General features: G+C 40.1%; 1 protein-coding gene across 1 annotated transcript in view; it reads right to left on the minus strand.

Annotated features, from left to right (window-relative positions):
• Positions 1–20,944, minus strand: part of DNAH11 (dynein axonemal heavy chain 11) — a 349,268-nt gene that overhangs the window by 245,468 nt on the left and 82,856 nt on the right. Inside the window, exons 19-28 of the mRNA XM_053218315.1 lie at positions 19,635–19,751; positions 19,415–19,501; positions 15,444–15,602; positions 13,992–14,075; positions 12,072–12,230; positions 9,054–9,176; positions 8,146–8,268; positions 6,642–6,866; positions 5,070–5,161; positions 3,311–3,437 (exon numbers count right to left, since the gene is read on the minus strand). Coding sequence (XP_053074290.1) covers positions 3,311–3,437; positions 5,070–5,161; positions 6,642–6,866; positions 8,146–8,268; positions 9,054–9,176; positions 12,072–12,230; positions 13,992–14,075; positions 15,444–15,602; positions 19,415–19,501; positions 19,635–19,751 — 1,296 coding nt within the window. The remainder of the gene's footprint in view (positions 1–3,310; positions 3,438–5,069; positions 5,162–6,641; positions 6,867–8,145; positions 8,269–9,053; positions 9,177–12,071; positions 12,231–13,991; positions 14,076–15,443; positions 15,603–19,414; positions 19,502–19,634; positions 19,752–20,944) is intronic.

Here is a 20,944-nt window from a genome sequence, read left to right on the forward strand (position 1 = left end):
AATGTAACTAAAAGATCTCAGTGAAATCATTTTTTCAGGACAATGTAAAATACCAACTTCAAAAACATGAAAAACGTAATCCTTTCCAAGCTGACAGTCAAGACCTCTGTAAACCATGTTTGCTCTGTAGCCAGGTGGCTAGACTCTTTTGCTCATAGGCAGCAACACCCGCCTCCTTTGGTCAGCATGGGGTAGACAGCACTGCTGGTGGCATTCATCAGCATGGCTGTGAACAATTTTGGAAGCCCCTGTACTGTGGCTTCACTTTAACATCTTTTGAATGTCTTATAGCATCTAGTAATTCATTAAGGAGTGGCAGCAGCACTAGGACCGGGCAATGGATGTGAATCGGAGATTTAGAACTTCTGATTAAAATATTAGGAAGGAGGGGGGTGAGAGGGCTTCCACTGTGAGTTCTACGGGTGTTAGAGAACATTCTAACATTGAAGTGATACTGAAAACATAACAACAATGATTTAAAGGTTACACTTTTCAAGTTTTTATATTTATATTTATATATACATATAAACTCAGCCTCTAATTTAGGAAGGATAATGGAAAAAAAAAATTGGCATCAGGGATGCATGTCCCAAGGAGCCAACCTGTTGTCTGGCTAAGGCGAAGCATTTTTTCATTCTTTGAAAGGAGATAAAGACAACTGGTGAGCAGAACAGTAATGACCTGTTCCACCAGCACCAGCCCAGTACTTCAACTAAGGACAAAGAGGCATTGAGAATGTGCATGTTCCGAAGATGGCAAAGAGGGGTTAGGACGGGTGGGTCCCTCCAGGGCCTGTAAGACACAACCTCAACTCCTTTCCATCTTCTGCTTCCATATACCCTTTCTATACAAAGTACTGCAGGGAGGTGGGGACTAGAAGTGGCATCCTTCATGCCTATGAGTTATCAGCCCACAAAGAGACGCTGTGGCTTTTCCTCACTCCTTATGGGGAAGGTAAAGAATTCTTTGGCCCAACCAAGTGAGATAGGTGTTGAAGAATCACTCACAGAAGCTATAGGTGCCTCTAGGAAGTCAATCTGTGACATGTACCTCCTTGGACATTTGATGTAGAAAAGGAGAAAGAAGATATAACCCGATGGCTGATTTCACTGCCCAGAGCAAGAACAGGAAGTGCTGACACAGAGTTGGTTCTCTAATATATATCCCCTAGGAGTTTCCCCTGTGCTCCCTGAGGATTGGCACCTTTATTCCACAAGGGACCCAAAAGGTGGATGCTTGCTGGTGAGGACACAGAAGAGTAAGTCATTGCTGGTCCAAGAATCAGGAGCAAATATTATGAAAGGCCTTGGGATGCCTGGGTGGCTCAGTCAGTTGAGCATCCAATTCTTAATTTCGGCTCAGGTCATGATTACAGGGTTGTGAAATCCAGCCACATTGACAGCACGGAGCCTGCTTGGGATTCTCTCTTTCACTCTCTCTCTACCCCTCCCCAGCTCATACTCTCTGTCTCAAAATAAATAAATTAAAAAAAAAAGAAGAAAAAGAAAAGCAATGAGTGACAGATGACAGCCCCGCCCTCTCTCCATGATAAATAGGTGGGAAGGGGATGTATAATAAAATAATCACCATCTCCCTTCCAGCTCCAAACTTATTGTGTGAAAGCCTGGCCTCAACAAAGAGGTAAGTCTGGATTGTTAACTAGACCTTGCTGAGCTGCTGTTGGTTTCTTTCATTTTTTTTTTTTTTTAATAAGAAAAAGAGACCAGGATGTTAGATACCTATCCCATGTGTTATACAGTAGTCTGCTACTTAAGGAGATACATTAGGGCACATGTGCGATTAATAACCATAGAAAATAAAACTTGCACAAGCCCGTATTCTCTGTAATTAATACTGTTCAGTAAACCAGTCATACAAGTATTTACTATGTTTAAAGAATATAATTAAAAGAAAAACAATGTTATCCTAGTACAGATTTATACCTTTCTCTTCTCATGTATGTATTGAGAATTTAGAATGATAAATATTTTGGATTTCAAAGCCTTCCAGAACATGTACCTGTAATGGAGTATGATACCTTCCACCTCACAATCAGCCACGAGGTTCTACCTGCTGGTCATGAGAATGTTCCCAGGAAGCAACTAAAGCTTAAGTGCGGTTATGACTGCTCTCTTTCAGACTAGTTGAAAAAAAAACAAAAACAAAAAAAACACCCCAAATATACAATTGTGTGATACATCAATGAGAGATGGATATACTGGATTGCTAGTCAATGTAATCAGACAAATTATATTTACAAAGCCATCTGGAAGTTAGTGTGAATATAGGAAACTATAACTGAGGGCTGATCCTCAAAATGCTGTCCAAGTTCAACTAACAACTCTGCATTAATAGCACGACTGCACTTGTATTATCAGCAGCAAGAAGAGCCATGTTTCGGTGACGAGCCACCAAATTTAGGGTCGAAAAGAAGCAATGAGTCTGAGAAAAATAATCAAGATAAATGCTGTAGCCAAAGAACAGAATTCAGGAAACTACAGTGTGAAGTGATACATATTCTAAAGACAATGCATAGAAATCTCTAGAGAAAGAATGTCGACAGAAATCCTCAATGATAAAGCACAACTTAGAGCTTTACAACAATCTTGTCTGTGGTCAGGTCCGGGACTGAGAGCCTCTGTCAGCTGTAAATACTGCAATACCTGCGTGGATGTCAACAACTCAACAGGAAGTCAAAGGCAACATCCTCTCAATGTGTACAGGAAGGAATGCTTCGGGATTTGTACTGAGTCTGTCTGTGATCTGAGCCCTCAGGTTACAAAAGATAATAGCTGCTTTTATTTGCTGTAAATATTGTCAGGGGTGGTGTTCTTGCACAGGCAGGGGAAAATTAGAGGGCTAGCTGGAGGACCAACATGAAATGACACAGGCCACCTCTGACACCACTCAAGACTTACGAAGGTGACTCAGGAGTCAGGGAGCAGTACAGAGACCCCACAACAGTCTTGTTCCAAGGGACCCATTCTCCCCTAAGAAAGCTGCTAACCAGGCAGAAGACACTCCAGGCCCCGTCCCAGAATTCTGGGGGATTTGGAGCCAATGGTTCTTCCATTAACTTCTTGAAGGGCCCTAAGCCTTGTGCATATGATATCCTTTCCCTTTACTGAGGACCTGGTTCCTTCGGCACCACCTCTGACATCCCTCTGTTGCTGCATCACCCATTTTTATTGCTGATTTTCTATCTCCCAGCACATGTGACACGGCAGGTGGCATTTGACATGACAGAGAAACTGTGGCATTCCTTAGCTAACACAGAATATGGCCCTTGCAAAAAATATATATTCCTTACCTGTTTAGGCCGAGCTCCCTTCGAGAGAATGTCAAGTAAGTCTGCAGGAGAGATGAAATAGAACCGCGGGAAAGCCACACGCTTGGTTTCCAGGTACTCAGCAAGAGCTTTTCCACAAAGAGAAAGCCTGTGGAAATGAAAAATCTTTACATGCCTATGTTGCCCATTCAGTTATTAAAACAACAACCATACAAAACCCAGCTCCTCTCATCTGTCTGCTCACCATAAAAAGCTTACTGTTGAACAGGTAGCCTGACTCCCTCTCTGTGACCCCAGCAACTTGCCTGTGCCTAACATATGCGTCATGACAAACAGGAGGAGACAGGTACAAACCCCACCAGTCAAGGCTAAACAGAGATCAGACTTAGGTTGAGGTCACATCTCGCTTTAAAAAAAAAATTTTTTTTTTTTAACATTTATTCATTTTTGAGAAACAGAGACAGTGTGTGAACGGGGGAGGGGCAGAGAGAGGGAGACACAGAATCGGAAGCAGGCTCCAGGCTCCGAGCTGTCAGCACAGAGCCCGACGCAGGGCTCAAACCCACCGAACGTGAGATCATGACCTGAGCCGAAGTCCAATGCTCAACCGACTGAGCCACCCAGGTGCCCCACTCTTCACTTTTCTTAATAACCCTCCTACTTGCCAAGGGAAACTGGGCTTGGCATCCCTCATCCAGAGCGTAAAATGTATCAGTTAAGATGTAATTGGTTTAAAGTCTTCCTTTCCCCAGTGAATGCCTATGAAACACAAGCGGCTTCAACTCTCTCTGGTGTTCAGAGGAGTCCTAAGATTCAGAATCATTTCTGCTTTATTGTTCTTAGATAACCCCTGAGACTCCAACATCACTAAGAAATAATTAACTGCTGGGGCACCCGGCTGGCTCAGGTGGAAGGGCATGCAATTCTTGATCTTGGGATCATGAGTTGAGCCCCATGGTGGGTAAAGAGATTACTTAAGTAACTTAAGAAAGAAAGAAAGAAGAGAGAGAGACAGAGAGAGAGAGAGAGAGAGAGAGAGGGAGGGAGGGAGGGAGGGAGGGAGGGAGAGGAGGGAGGAAGGGAAGAGAGGGAGAAAGGAAGGAAGGAAGGAAGGAAGGAAGGAAGGAAGGAAGGAAGGAAGGAAGGAAGAAATTAAATTCTGTGGAAATCTACCCTTTTAAAATTATGGCCAACTTTACCTCTAAAAAACTTCCAGAGCATGAATAATTTTGTTTATGTAATATTCATTTTTATCTAGAGCTCTTTTCTACCTTGCAATAAAAAGTAATCACAGTTCTGCACAAACTTCTTCTTTTAGTACCTGACTGCCCATTTGTAATCAAAAGCCAGAATATACAAATGGCCTTTAGGACAAAGATTTCATAAATACTAACATGCTTTCTAAGGGTAATTTCTAGTATTAGCTGTATACCCAAAAAAGACTTGAAATTATTAAGTGCATTCCAAGTTGCTGGCAGAGAAGAGATTCTTAACAAATATTTGGAGGATAGTTCAATAAAAGAAGTGATCATTCATGTCAATTCTCTTGATAATATTCTCATTTTACTACTATGATAGCCCGTTTGGAAAAGAGAAATGTATTTGATTTACATTATCTATGTACCACCGAATATGTCCAAGGCAACTGGACAACTGTAAGCAAAATCATAAATTTACTAACAGTTGTATCTACAATAACATGATGTTAAATGCTGTAACATACTTAAAAGCAATCTCATAAAATTATAACAAATTCATCACTTCATAGTTTTATCATTACCTGTATTGCAAATCTTTAAGTTTTTCATAGAGATTAGGTCTGCATGTTGCTTCTAGAACGTTCTTTATTTTAGCTGTCTTCAACATTAACTCCTGTATGAAAGTATAAGGTGGAGTCATTGATATTAGAAATTACTTTTCTAAATTTTTCATCCATTTGAGGAATTTAAAAATGAAGAACAGGGGCACCTGGGTGGCTAAGTTGGTTAAGTGTCTGTCAACTCAGGTCATGATTACTCTCAGTTTGTGAGATCGAGCCCCACGTGAGGCTCTATGCTGACAGTGCAGAGCCTGCTTGGGTCTCTCTCTCTGTCTCTGTCTCTGTCTCTCTCTCCCCCTCCCTCCCTCCCTCCCTCTCTCTGCCCTCCATTGTTTGCTTGCTCTCTCGCTCTCAAAATAAGTAAATACTAAAAAAAAATTTTAAATAAAAATGAAGAATTGTAAGAAAGTAAGGTAAAAGAGACTTCTAACCCCATGTCTGCTCACTTTTGCTTTTAAACTTTTAGATGAAGGCCAAAAACAAGGTACAATCACACAGTTTTTATCAAAATAAATTCGATGGGCATTACCACCATTCTGGGTCCAAACAAAAAGAATTGAGACAGAGAACCCAGAATCTTAGAGTATATTCACATATGAAAATGAGACGAATACTCAGCAGTCTATTCTTTCTTTCTTCCTTAAAAGTTAAAATAGTATGGGGATGCCTGGGTGGCTCAGTCAGTTAAATGGTCAACTCTGGATTTCGGTTCAGGTCATGATCTCACGGTTCATGAGTTTAAGCCCTGCATCAGGCTCTGCGCTAGGAGCTTGCTTGGGATTTTCTGTCTCCCCCTCTCCCTGAACCTTCTCCATTCAAAAATAAAATAAATAAACATTAAAAAAATAAGTTAAAATATACCTCTGGGTGTTCTTTAGATAGGAAGAAAGATAGTTATTCCCCATTTCTATATAAAAATGTATAGCCACTACTCTTTGCTGAAAGTCTTTCAAATCATTTATCATTATCATGTGTACATCTCTATGTGTTGTCTGTGGCGCGTATGACATAAACAAGTAACTAGTAGTATTGTTACTGGCTTCCCCCCCGCCCGCAGTACTTTACTTAATTAAGACCTTACTGCAAGGGTCAGCAACCCAGGGCTTAAGTGAAACATCAAGCCTGATGCTTCTTTTTGTATGACTAGGAGCAAAGTATAGTTTTTACATTTTTAACCTGTTCAAAAAAAAGTCAAAAGCAGCTTAACATTTTGTGACACGTGAAAATTCTAGAAAACTCAAATTTCAGTGACCATAAACAAAGTTTTATTGGCACACAGCCACACCCATTTATGTAGTGTCTGTTTTCTTTCACACTACAGTGGCAGTGTAGAGCAGTTATGACAGAGACCGTAAACAACTACAAAGCCTAAAATACTTACTATCTGACCCTTCCCTAGATAAAGCTCCCTGATCGGCATCCTACAATGCAAAAGCATATTTTTAAAAATACCCCCAAATTATGTTTTTTATTAGATTTTTATATTGTTTGGAAAACTCTGCTATGCTAGAAAATAGTCTGTCTTCTATGAACCTTAAATTCAGCATCTAGTCCATCGAATCTTCTAGCATCTTTCACAAGCTGGATTCGAACATCTTCTGAACAAACAAAGATGCTTTCCAGGTGAGACCAAGTTCGCTGGACTTCCATCCAAGCAAAGATGACTAAGTCTGCAATGTTTAATTTATTTTGCCAGCTTAACACTTGTTCAATAAAATATTCCACATATTTGCTTTGAAGGAGAGTCTGCAACTGAACCTAAAACAAAGGAAAAGAATGGTAAGGAACAGCTCAGGTGGGTGACTGAAAGTACTGTGAAGGAGGGACCATACCCGTTTTGTTTACTGCTGGATTCCCAGGATCTAGCGTGCCATACACGGAATAAGCATTCAGTATTTGCTAAGTAAATGAACGAATGGCATTCAATATTCATACAGACGTTTTTTTCCAAAAGAAAAAAGATAAGTAGCAGCAAATGCATTTCATGTGTCTTCCACAGGAAGACCATGTAGCTCTTTGTAGGCAGAAAAAAATACTATGCTCCCGGGTGTGGCTTTAGGAATTACACTGTATTCCTTCATCTTCTCTCAGTCTCTCCCTGGGGTCCCTGCCTATTAATAATTGCAAGGTTATAAATCTTCTTTTTCTCCCAAAACTGAAAAAAAAAGAAACCAAAACGAACTTTGTCTACAGCTTCCTAAGCCCTGAAGTTTCCATTTTTCTCCTCTTTTAGTCGACAAACCAAGCATTAATGCTGAACAGTCTGCTGAGCACTTCTCACCATTCTCCGATGCTATAATCTCAAGAAGTCACTCAGGGGAAAGGCCTCCTGTCATTCTCTTTCACCTGTATGTATTTAACACATTTGACTTCTCCTCTACCACCAATTTTAATATGCTATCATGGACATGTTACATGATTCAAGAGTAAAGTGTACAATGTGATGCTTTGACACATGTATGTATTGTAAAATGGCAACCACAATAAAGTTCCTTAACACCTCCATCCCCATAAACTTTTTTGCGGGGTGTGTTAATAAGATCTATTCTCCTAACAACTTTCAAGTAGACAATACAGTACTATTAACTATGGCCACCATGACACACATTAGATCCCCAGGACTTACTTATCTTATACCTGGAAATGTGTACCTTCTGACCAATTTATCTCCCCACCTCCCCCACTCCCCAGCCCCTGACAACCATCACTGTCCCCACTGCCCACAACACCCTCTTGATTGACATTCTTTGTTGACTACCAGCCCAACTCACAAGGCTCTCCCCAGGTCTTTCACCCACCCGACAAAGAGCCTCTCTGTCACTTCCCAGACTCCTTGGAGCCCTACTGTCTGTCTCCCTGCTCAAGTACAAGTTCCGTGAGAACCAGTGTTCACACCTTTTGATCTCAAAGGGTACCATGCCCAGAGTCAGGACAAGGAGATGCCCAATGAATGAATAAATATTGAATACCAGAACTTGGAAAAAGTTTATAATTATCATTTAAAAGGAAAATTCTTCAGTAAATATACCCATCTTACTTGGTTGTGCTCTAGAGTTTCAAAAAGTTGTTCATCAGATTTTAGCAATGGAATGCCTGTCCGATAGTGAACTTCATAAGAGAACTCCATGGTTGCCCAGGTCTGACTGATTTCAATAATAGCCTAGACATAAACAGTATTAAGTTATGTGCACAGAAGTTTAATTTACTACCAATATCTAGGACATCATCTGGAATTTTAAAAAAACTTTCACAATTTGCAAAACATAAAAATAAAGGGCTATCCAATACTACTGGCCTCATTTTTTCTCCAGCAAATTATTCATGGTGATGAGGTTCAGAGAATGAATTCCACCTCACAAAAATAAGCATCACACTAACATCAAATTTCTGTTGGATCTGAGATTTACATGCTTCACTGAAACAGAACATTAGAGCAGAAAGGGACTTCCAAAGTAATCTAAACATTTATTAGAGATGATTTTCACATCAGCCAGAAGGAGACAGGTAGTACTCTGAGTGCCTGAATAAACCTGCATGAACCTGGGGGATGGGGTGGGGGGTTGTGGTTAGGGACCTCTCTGCCGTTCAGCTGCCTCATCTGTAAGACAGGGTCAGAGTATTACCTACCTCAGAATTAAATGAAATACTATAAATAAAGCACTAACAGCAGTGCTTGCAACAAAGCAAATGACATGTTCTTAAGTGTTCTCTATCATCATCATCATCATCATCATCATCATCATCATCAACTGGGTCAACCCTCCTGTTTTACACATCAACTGTGGCTTAGAAGGATTCAGATTCCTGCCCAAGTCACACACAAACTAGTGGCAGAGAAGAAAACGGGACTCATGGGACACACTCATGGCATGGGGGCTTCAGACTCTTAGGGGCTACAGCACAGAACTAGCTCAGTGTAAAAGGAAAACAGCCCAAGGACACCACCTTTTCAGTCCCCAGTTCCTTCACCGCTTTGTCCACAATGCTCCGGACATCATCTTCCACTTGGTGCAACCGCAACACTAACAAATCTGCCAAAGTTGTGGCTTCGTTTATTGAAAATCTGACCTAATTTGCAAGAAAAAAGGGCGAAATTTACATTACACATGTATTAATGGTTCTTTGGCCTAATGGCCAGAAAAACCAATCACAGCTCAATATATTCAAGTCAGCTGCTAAGCACACCTCTGGTTCTGCAAGGTGGGGCCCATTAAAGACAATGCTTTTTAACACATAGTTACTGAGGCATCACCCACCAAAAGCTAGGGCCAAGGTTCTGGCCATGTTCACACTCCACTGCATTCTTTTGTTTCATATCCTTCCCTTGTCAGCTCATTTCTTATCTCTTTGCCCACAAATCCCATTTTTAAAGAGAATCACGTTGTTCATTTATTTTAATTTGGTTGAAATCCCAGGGATCAGGGAGTAGCTCATTTGTCTTTTCTTCCTAAAGTACTCTATTCACTGAACATAATTCCCAGTTGCTTCCGTGATTTAACTTAGTTTTGTCACTAATTTAATCTTTGTTCCTTGGCAAAAAATATTCTTACTCATAGGGTCATTATTCATTATTACCATGTGAAAATATCATTCACATTTATCTCCCGATCATCTTGTTAACTGCCCACCCCCAACCCCAGCATTTGCTAAGCCCTCAGCTCTTCCTAAGTGCTCAAACTCAACCGCCCCCCTCAAACATGAAGAGCTGACTCAGCCACATAGCTGCAGAAAATCTACTTCCCTTCCTGCCGCTGCTAAGAATACCTTCCCTGCTTCTAGGTAGCGGCCGCCTTCTCTGCCTCTCCCCAATCTCTACCATTGCTTGCCACCTTCTGCCTCTCCAAAGAGGTGACTCCACATTCCCATTTGCCCATGATTAGGGGTTTCCTGGGAGATGGAATCTTCAGGGCTAAAACCTGCCAAGTCCTGAGCAGACCAGATGAGTGCTATGTCTGCATCACTTCTGACCTTACTCCAGAGGTGATGGGGGCCGTGGACTGAGTTCTGTCTCAGAAAAAGAATGAGCAGGAATGTGTAACGGGGCTGCCCTGATCAGTTGTGTAATCTGTGCACTGAAACACAGACACCTAGCCAGTCAACAACTGGAGGTTGAATCTAGCTGCTGCAGGATAGCCTGGGAAGAGGTGCCTTTTTCTAACTTTTAGAAAGGCCTGATACAGGTAAGAAATGGTGTGAGAAATGACACTGGAGGAAATAAAGGAGAGGGACACATACTTTATCACATACTGGAAGATTCGATAAAGGTTTTCTGAGTGAATATATTAATCAATCAATTACCAAGTCTAATTATCCACAGTCTAAAAGACTATGGAAAGCATAGTAGTAATAATGATAGTAACAATACTAATAGCAGCTTCAAGGGCAGTTAACTGAAACTTGCTACATACTTCATCTATGTATATAATCTCACTTCCAATGTTTTAACTAAATCCGTATGGGAGGCATTACAGCATTATTTTCATTTCATACAAGGGGCAAGTGGGGTATGGAGAACAGGTAACTAGACCAAGATCCCAGAGTTATTGTTCGGGTTGGATGAATAAAGCCTAGGCTATGCCCACTTCACCTGACTGTCCCCTTCCTCAACTTCCCCACTGCGCCAACTTTGCTTTCAAGTCATGAGAGCCTTTCTTCACAATGTGTGCCTAAGAGACAACACACTCATCAGGCAACCTTTTACATATTTTGAACTCCTAAAGATCACCTTCCCCCCCCCCCCAAAAAAAAGTTGGTACATCTGCTCTTAAGATGCAGAAAGACTAGAAAATATAACCTCAAGTCTCATGGATACATGAGAAATCATTTCATGCTTTCCAATAAAATCAAAACTATCAAAGGACCATCATTTTTTTTTATGGTTTATTTATATATTTTTGAGAGACAGAGCATATGTGCAAGTGAGGGACTGGCAGAGAGAGAGAGAGAGAGAGAGGCAGGGGGGAGAGGGACAGAGAGAGGGAGAGAGAATCCCAAACAGGCTCTGCACTGTCAACATGGAGCCCAACTTGAGGCTCAAACTTAAGAAGTGTGAAATCATGACCTGAGCCAAAATCAAGGGTTGGACACTTAACCAACTGAGCCACCCAGGTGCCCCAAAAGGCCATCATTATTAAATGACCTAGGGTAGGGGTGGGGGAAGAAATCACAATTTCAGAATTCTCTCTCCCCTGAATTCACTTTTATACCCTCTGATCCTCTCCACAACCATGAGGTTCTTTCTAGCCATGCTGTGCTCCATACAAGGCCTTCACATGATCTCACTTGATCCTAACGAGAGTCCTCTGATACAGGGTTGGGTTCTTGCTGAAGTCTCTCTTGGTTTACAAATGCCTAACATCTTGCTGTACCCTCACAAGGCAGAGGGTAGAGAGTTCTGGTCATTCCATCCCATTCTAAGGGTACTAACTTCATTCATGAGAGCCCCACCCTCTTCACCTAATTATCTCCCCAAATCCCCACCTCCAAATGCCATCACAGTGGGGATTTAGGCTTCAACCTATGAATTTTGGGGGACACATTCAGTCTACAGCAGGGGCTGAAATGGTATCTCCGCATGGTCAGTTTGTTGGTCCTAACTCGAGGAGCTTGATCTCCTCCGTTTGACCAGAAGTCTTTTTTTTAAAAAATGTTTATTTATTTTGAGAGAGCACAAGCAGGAGCTGGGATAGAGGCAGAGAGAGAGAGAAACAAAGAGACAGAGAATCCCAAGCAGGCACCTTGCTATCAGCACAAAGCCTAATGCAGGGCTCACATGCATGAACCATGAGATCATGGCCTGAGCCAAAATCAAGAGTCAGATGCTTAACTGACTGAGCCACCTAGGCATCCCTTGACCAGAAGCTTTCTCACAAATCCCACTTCATTCCAGAGAAACAATGTAAACCAAGGAATAGCACTTAACAGTCACAAAAATATTCCATTAACAAGACCCAGGAAACCCACCCCAGTGGCCTTCATCAGCTGGTGCCAATGCCTGTCTCTGAGAGCAGGGCTCTGTAACTCTGTGACCACTCTCAGGGAGGCCGCCATGTCCTTGACCGTGCTTTCCAGGCCTGAGTAAGCATCCCATACACGGACTTCCTTGTCTAGTGAGCAGATTTCCTAAAGAAAAGTAAAAAAAAAAAAAAAAAAAAAAAGAAAAGAAAAAAAAAAGAAAAGAAAAGAAAAAAAAGCAAAAAAACAGATCTTCAGATATAATAGTACATTTTATAATTTGTCTTCTATAGAAGAATAAATATATATTTCCCTGAATTACTAAAGAGTGAAAGCATCTAAGCCCCTAGGTTAAGGACTAAAATCAGAGAAATAGAAAGGATCTTCTCATTTGTATGAGTCATCTATGTACAAGCCACTTAGATTCACTGGTTTCTTATTCATAGGCGCTAACTGGATATCCCATGAGGAAACCCATGGGACATTAAACATAGGCAAGTTAAGAGAGTTTCCAGGACCTTTGCAAAGAAGAGCATTTCCTCTGGAAACATAAGTAAGCAGAAAACAGAGATTGTTACCTGAATTACTAAGATCTTCCTTCAAAGACCTGACTTGTTTAAATGGCAGCCCTGAAATGTTGGCTACCATTGAATGTTTGTTCCTTGGCACTTAAATATTTCATGGTTTTAAGATGTATCAAGTAGGGCCCCTGACTTGGCTGTCTTCTTGGCCCATGAAACAACATTGAAAATTGTGAATGAGAAAACCCATAATAAAACAATTCAGCACAAAGAAAAGGACAATGCCACTTTATTAAAACAAAAAAATGGCTTCAGCTGAGAGTGGGCATTAAGGTGTCTCTCTGAAGTCAGATAATCAAACTGTAGCAAAGATAAATGGGGGCCTAAGCACAGTAATGGCATATGCTGACCCCCTGACATCCAAAAGAATCATGGGACATTTTTGTTATGGTCTTTAGGATAAGGATAATATGAGGGGAAAAAACGGAAAGCCTTGGTAGGAGCCGAGCACAGGATGGGATCAACACAAAGATGTTAACAAAAAAGTAAAAAGTCCTGACACTTTTTAACTGCCTTTCACTTCTGTGCATTTTGGCTTATCCAAAGAGGTTCTACCTTCTTTAAAGGGCATACAGCTATGGGGACTAGCTATCAAAGCACTACATTCAAATAAGGTCTGTTCTGTATATATTGAGTCCCTCTGGGATATCAGAAGAGTCAATAAAGATCACAGTATTCCATATAAATTCACAAGTGGCATACTTCAATTAGTTGCCCCAAATTTCAGAATCAAAGGGTATCTTTTAAGATACAAAATAATGGTTGCTAAAGAAAGAATTAAAAACCTTTCTTAAGCCTACCCTCTCAGCCATGGTACTTGTTTTTTCATTTTTATTTTATTTTGAGGGAGAGAGAGAGAGGGAGAGCGCATAATGCGCTTAAGAGCGGGGGAGGTGCAAAGAGGGAGACAGAATCCCAAACAGGCTCCCCACTGTCAGCACAGAGCCCGACTTAGGGCTCAAACTCATGAACCAGGAGATCATGACCTGAGCTGAAATGAAGACTCAAAGCCTTAACTGAGTTAACCCAGGCACCCCTCTGCCCTGGTACTTATAATCTTAACATCCTGCATTCTAGAAAGCCAAAGCTAGCTCAAGATTATAGCTGCTACTCACAGATTCATTTGCCCTAGTATGTTTTCACCCACTCATTCACAAAAAGGGAGCCTTGATTAGAAATGCAACTAGCTGAGAGTTAAAAAAAAAAAAAAAAAAGTACTGCCTCATATCATCCTATTTGAAGTAAATAAGGACACCCAGCCCAATATACCAGACACTCAGTTAGGCAAGATGGAAGGAGGTGGTGCTGAGAAAGATAAATGGTTGTAATCGACAGTTATGGAACTTGCCTTGGCAAACCTTCTGAGTTCTACATCCATCTGTTCCACATTAATCTGTCTCCACTGGGTTTTAGTCCAATTATCAATGCTTCTCTGAAAATGCACAGGCAGATAAAAGTGTCAACAACATTTGGTGAAATCAAGTCTCCACAGCAAAATATATAAACTGATGATACACAGTGATTCCATCATCCAGTGAAGAGTCAATTATTTAAATATTAACTGCACTTGTCAAAACTTCCGTATCAGCAAAACAAAAAAGTTGTCAGGACCTATCAAACTTAAGGTGAAAACATTATGATGTATTAATTTTTAGTCGCAATGACAAATTCCATATACATACCATCATCATTTAATCCTGAGTACTCTGAGTTGATAAGTATATTACCATGAATTCCAGATTTTAAAACTCTACATCTAACATGAGTTTTCATAAGACAATTTTACAATATTATTAAGACACTCATCAATTTCTTGACCATATTCTAGGTCCCTTATTATATTTCTTCCTTTTTTATTTATTTTGAAAGAGACAGAGAGAGAACGCACATGCATGAGTAGGGAAGAGGCACAGAGAGACAGAAAAAACCAGAGAATCCCAAAAAGGCTCTATGCTGTCAGAGCAGAGCCCAAAACAAGGTTCCACCTCAGGAACTGTGAGACCATGAGGTGAACCAGTATCAAGAGTTGGATGCTTAACCAACTCAGCCAACAAGGCACCCCAGTATATTTCTTTCTATGGTTCTCAACTAACCTCACAGAACATTATGTATAACACATGTTGCAATATACCTACTTCCCCAGAATGTATTTTCCCACTGAAGTTTGTAAATGAATTAACAGTATATAAATTAACTTTAGTCAGGTCCATTATAGATGCATGTACATGTAAGTAGGAGGATATACATGAATCTGCATGCACAAGTAACCATATACACATACTAGTTATATATTAATTTTATTTATATCCCACATAATCCCTGAAAAGAACTTGAAGCAGTCAACTCATCACACACAGTTCCATTCAGATCTAAAAATAGGGGCACCTGGGTGGCTCAGTCAATTGAGGCATCCAACTTGGCTCAGAGCATGATCTAGAGGTTCACAAGTTCAAGCCCCACATCAGGCATCGAGTGACCATGCGTCCCACTTTGGGACTTCAGACTCTGCACTCTCCCTCCTTCTCTCTCTGCCCCTCATAGGATTTTCTCTGTTTCTCTCTCTCTCTCTCTCTGCCCCCCACTCACTTGTGCTCTCTCTCTCAAAATAAATAATTAAAAATCTTTTTAAAAACCTGATTCAGAGAAGAATCTTCTAAGAGATACACAAATTCTAATTCAAAGGGGAGGGGAATATGATACACACATATTTCACATTATAAAACCCCTACAAAATGATACAGACATTAAAATTTGCCTATTTATACAAAAGCACTCACACACACACAAAGTAGTGTCTTACTCTGATATAAATCATGACATCCCAGAGTCCCTTGAGCAATTTTACTTCTTTGCGACACTGCTTCATTTGTTTGTACTCTGGAAGAGCCACTTCAAAAAGATGGGTAGATTCCTGCATCTGCAACATTTCTTCTTCCAATGCTTCAAGCTCCTGATTTGCCTAAGGAGAAAACACACACACACGCACACAAACACCCTTAATGTCCAATGAACTGCCAGAGAAAGAGAAGCCACGTGGTTCTATACCCCTCCAGTTATGTTAACATTTGCAACCTTCATTTTAAAATGAACATTAAAAGAAATCAGCAGTTTAATTATTGGTAAAATGGAGGTTTTTGATAAGCAAACTCACAGCTACTCAAAAATTCAGAGTAGACTACTAATAAATACAAACCTGTCACCAATATTGCCCCCTACATGCTTCAGCAAAGTTTGCTCTCGCATCAGATTTCTATGAGTACAATTTTTTTCTCTTGATTTTCATTTTATAGCTGGGGACTTGGCTGGAGAGCAAATGGTGAGGCTCTAGAAGATTCCACTTAAGAAGAAACCACTTCTTTAAAAAAAGAACTTTCGGATTTAAAAAATATCCTAGAGATTATCAGTAGTACAAAATGTACTGAAGAGAATTCATGAAATAAAACACTGGAGATAAAAACAGCACAGCAGGAGAAATTTCACTGTACAATTATCCTTCCCAAGGCTGAGCTACCATCCCATCTATGTATGTATGTCTGTGTTATGCCAAATACAAATGGAGTCATTTTTTTTCTTTCTTGATAAGCCAACTCTTAATTTTAGTTTTGATTAACACTGTAGTGTGTTCACATGGTTAAAGTTAGAGGAGTACAGAAGAGCCTGTAACACAGCAAAAGCTGGTGCTCTCTCCAATCTTTCTGGGTGCCATTTCTCCAACTCCCAATTCCATGCACAAGCTGCTCCTTCTTTATCAAGTTCAGACATTACGCTAGGTTACTGGCTCTGCAAAAAGAGGACTTAACTTTGTTTTTCCACTTTATATATTCTCCCAGCCTCCTCTCAATACCCAACTCTTACATTACTTTAGTTCTTCTGGTTTTCTTAAATTTCAATACTCATACTTAATCCTTCTGGGTCTCAGGTTTCAACTCTCCCAATTTCCCACTATATCAAGAAGAATATGAGCACTTCAATCTTCTCTCATTATACATGTATTTCATTTTTACAAGTTATGTCTTTATAACCAAGAACTGCAATGCTATGACTCAGTTTACCAATTTTTTTTATTATGAAAAATTCCATACACATAAAAAGGTGTGGGGTGTGTGCATACCATCGGCTTAGGACTATGTTATTGGTAACTTTTAATGGCCTCCTCAGTTTTATTCCCCTCCTTCCCACCACAAATTTAATTGCCAAATTTTATTTAATATTCCCCTGATCTTTATATTTCTACTATATATATATAGGTACTGCTAAGTGCTAAAAGGTTAAGTTTTTTTTGAAATTTATGTGAATAACTTTATACTCTATATTAAGACATTTCAATTCCTGCTTTGAGCCATAGTCGTGAGGCTCTGTGAAATTCACTGATTTCTACTACTGTATAACTACTACCTTGCATGAATACTGCATTTGTGACTTTGTATGAATACTGCAATTAATTTATTCTTCAGATGGTCATTAAGGCCCTCTGTGTAACCAGTACTGACGCTCTCAGGAATTTTTGTGTCCCCTGGTATAAACGTTTCATTTACTCCTACAGCAGTAGAAGCTTCTGTTTGCCTCTGCTTTCCATCTGAGATTCAGCTACTCCATTTTTTTCCCTGCCCTTGAGAGCTTTCTTGGGAGCACAGCAATAGATATAAAGTCACACATGTAGGGGTGCCTGGGGTGACTCAATGAGTTAAGCGTCCAACTCTTGATTTCAGCTCAGAGCGTGATCTCACAGTTTATGAGTTGGAGCCCTAGATCGAGCTCCGTGCTCAAAGCGTGGAGCCTGCTTGGATTCCCTTTCTCCTTTCTCCGCTCCTCCCCATCTCACTCTCTCTCTCTCTCAAATAAATAAACCTAAAAAAAAAAGTTGCACATTTCTGAACATGTTTCAGCATCTGTTTTACAAAAGGATTTTCTAAATGTCTAGACTACCACACTCCCCAAAGTAAACAGCCCTTTTATTTGTCGTTTTTCCTAGATTACTTACACTAAATTATTCCTAAATATATATACCTAGTAATGTTAATTCAACTGCTTACTGTACCTTTGGATATGAAGAAACAAGAGTACATAATATAAGTTTACCGAGGAATCCGTTATAAAGGAGAAATTCACCATACCACTCCCTCTGATCCTGAAGGGGCAATGGTTTTCTGCCTCATGGAGTGAAGTGCCTTGAATGCTAGGGTCTACTACCAGCCCAGAATAAGCACCTACATGCCTTGGGATGAATCCAGTTAGAGGAGTATTAAATGTATGAGCCACACACACGAAAATGACTTCAAAATAAAGGTAATCCAGCCCTACTATATTCAAAACATCCCTCAACACATTCTGTAGGTACAAGGATAAATATCTCTGACTTTTAAATATTTAACTATATGCTGTTATATTATAGCATGCAAATGGTAGGATTCAATAAATAACTATAGTAAATGTTTACATACAGCACATTGGTTAGTCAAGTAAAAATGTCTCCCCTTCCACAATCTGTTCAGACCACCTGCAATTCACATAGAATCTTTAAAAACTCCACAACTCTATTAGCATATTCTAACCCACAGTGAATACATTAACCACTTTTCTTTAGCCAAGTGAAAAAAGAAGATCTGCTACAGAATGGTGTTTTCTGAAAGGCTTTAAGGCAGTTATAACTAAATTCAATCTACAATTTGGACAGAGAGGTACAAGCTGTAAGTTTTATACCAGTCTAAGGAGTAAAGACCATCTCCAGCATGAAGTAAAAAGAGGATGGAAGTCTCCATGAAGATCTCAGAAAGATTCACCGTTCCTGAATCTAAACCTCACCAACTCATTTCTTATTTTAGATGCTAGGTTAAGAATTTCTGTTATTTTTCTTTTTTTTTTTTTTCATTTTTAAAAAATGTTTATTTATTTTTGAGAGATTGAGGGAGAGAGAGAGACAGACAGAGCGTGAGATGGAGAGGGGCAGAGAGAAAGAGACGGAGACCCAGAATCCCAAGCAGGATCCAGGCTCTGAGCCATCAGCACAGAGCCCAATGCAGGGCCCAAACCCATGGCCCGTGAGTTCAGGACCTGAGCCAATGTCAGACACTCAACCAACTGAGCCACCCACACACACCTCTAATAAACTTTTAAAACATTTTTTTCAAGCCTCAAGCAAACTATTCACCATTTTGGATTATTTGCCCATAATACTCATTCTTAAGAGTTCACTATAATAATGCAGTTCATTACGAACGAGGACTGCAGGACTAATATTTCTATCCAGAGTTAGGAATAAGTTATAAGCTTTCTTTAACCATGGTTAAAAGTCACTAGCCAAGTATCACATGGTAAACAACAAAACGGTTAAAATTCCTGTTTTAAAAAAATTTAGAGAGGTAGAATTTTAACACTAATCTGTCACTAACTGTAATCTCCAGTGTTACTTAATTACACACGATGGTTTCTTTAGCTGAAAAAAGGAGAACAGAAGCTGTATCATGGGGATATTGTAAGAACTGGAAGAAAGAATATGAAGTAATATGCTTAAAGTTCTCGACACATATATATAGTAAGTGCTTAAAAATAGTCATTTTTGTTACTTTCACAAACATGATTACTTTGATAATGATGGCGGTTTTGGGAGACAGCACTTAAATCACTATTGGGGAGAAAGGTTCATAAACCAGTTTTAAATAGTTAATTCTCAACTGCGATAACTAACCGCAAAACTAAGGCAAAATATCGCAGTATCTAATTTGACTTTCTAAAATAACTACTGTAGCAAAAAATAATTGAGATCAGCGTTACCTTATCAAGCCCAGTGTACGGATTTTCTGTATTAAAACGGAGAGGAGCATAGAGTCTGAATCTCTCTCTGAACTCGGCCTGCTTTTCCTGATGTGGACAGAAAAAAATTTGACAGTGAATCTCAAACAACAGCCTCAATTATTCTTGTAAAATCTTTCTTAAAAATGGCGGTGGGGGGAATACCAATAAAAATACCCACAAAACTTGGTAGTTAGCTTACATCGAAGGAAATACATTTTTTCCTCAGCAGCGTGACTTCGACATTTTGGAGAGGTGAGACCGCATGTCTGACAGTCACTGCAATCTTTTTGGTCGTTTCCCATCTTTCAGGTAATTCCTGTAAACACAAAGGTGCAAATGGGAAATTACCTCAATGCTTCAATCCAATCAACTCCACAAGATTCCATGATCCCAGCCTCTTTGAATGAACCCAGGACATCTCATTCTTCCAGAAGAGAAGATGCTTATCCCCAGAAAGATTCAAGTGGCCAGAAGGCTCAGAGCCAGGCTGACCCCCCTGGTGCCAGTGGATCCATGTCTTCCAAGTATAAACCAGGGCTGTCGTCTGGTGTTAAGATTTCTCTCAGAATAAACGAAAATCTTTTCAAAATACACACCAATCTCCAAATTGTTTTGCTGTTGAGGGAATAAAATTAAAGCACTCTGGAAAGGATTTCCTTGCTGTGTAACAAGTGGAAAAAGAGCCAGATTTAGCAATTTAGCAAGTGGAGAAAGACTGTTTGAAACTGGTGGGACAGAGAGGAAAACGTGAATCAATCTAAGCCCATGTTTTCCTCTAGCTTCCAAAGCTCCTTGTGTCCTTTCTCTGAATGGACAGTTCGAGCCTTTAGGTTAGGCTCACTGTAACTGTCTTGGATTTCTGAAGTAAAAAGAAGCCAAGGGAAGAGAAGGTTAATTCCTACTTGATGTAGGACAAAACCGGCAATAAACAGTCCAGGTAGCAACTCAACTCTGTACTCCCTGACTACAGTGCAAACAGGACAACCTATTTGGTCAACAAATTATCTTCTTTGAAGAGCCCTTGTAGAGAACCACTGTTGAAAAGCATTCCTTGTGCCCAGACTAACTGAGCATTGTTTCTCTGATCTCCTTGGGACACTGAAATTGTTGTGTCATACAAAACCATCCCTAGGAGACTCTACTTGTGTAGCTCGAGAGCAAAAACAAAGGTCCTAAAGACTATTTGTAACTCTCAATAAATATCTGATGAATGATTGAGTGGGTAGCTGCCAATTATGAGAAAGACGCTGTGCTAAGTGTCAACTGTATCCACGTGGGGGGAGGGGTACCACAAAGATAAAATACGTTCTTCCACTTAAACTGTTTTGTAATCCATCAGAGTGAATGAAAGGCTCCCAAGAACTATTCCATATGACAGAATGTGTTAACTTCAATCAGGAGGTCTAGGGGTTATGGAAACAAAATTCTTGGAAGGCAACTTTCCTGACAGCAATTGCCAGAACAGACCAGGAACCAAGAGACCTGGGCTCTAAACGTCCTTGTCCTTCA

Source organism: Acinonyx jubatus, chromosome A2 (genome assembly GCF_027475565.1).
Source record: "Acinonyx jubatus isolate Ajub_Pintada_27869175 chromosome A2, VMU_Ajub_asm_v1.0, whole genome shotgun sequence".
In the NCBI taxonomy this organism is placed as follows: Eukaryota; Metazoa; Chordata; class Mammalia; order Carnivora; family Felidae; genus Acinonyx; species Acinonyx jubatus.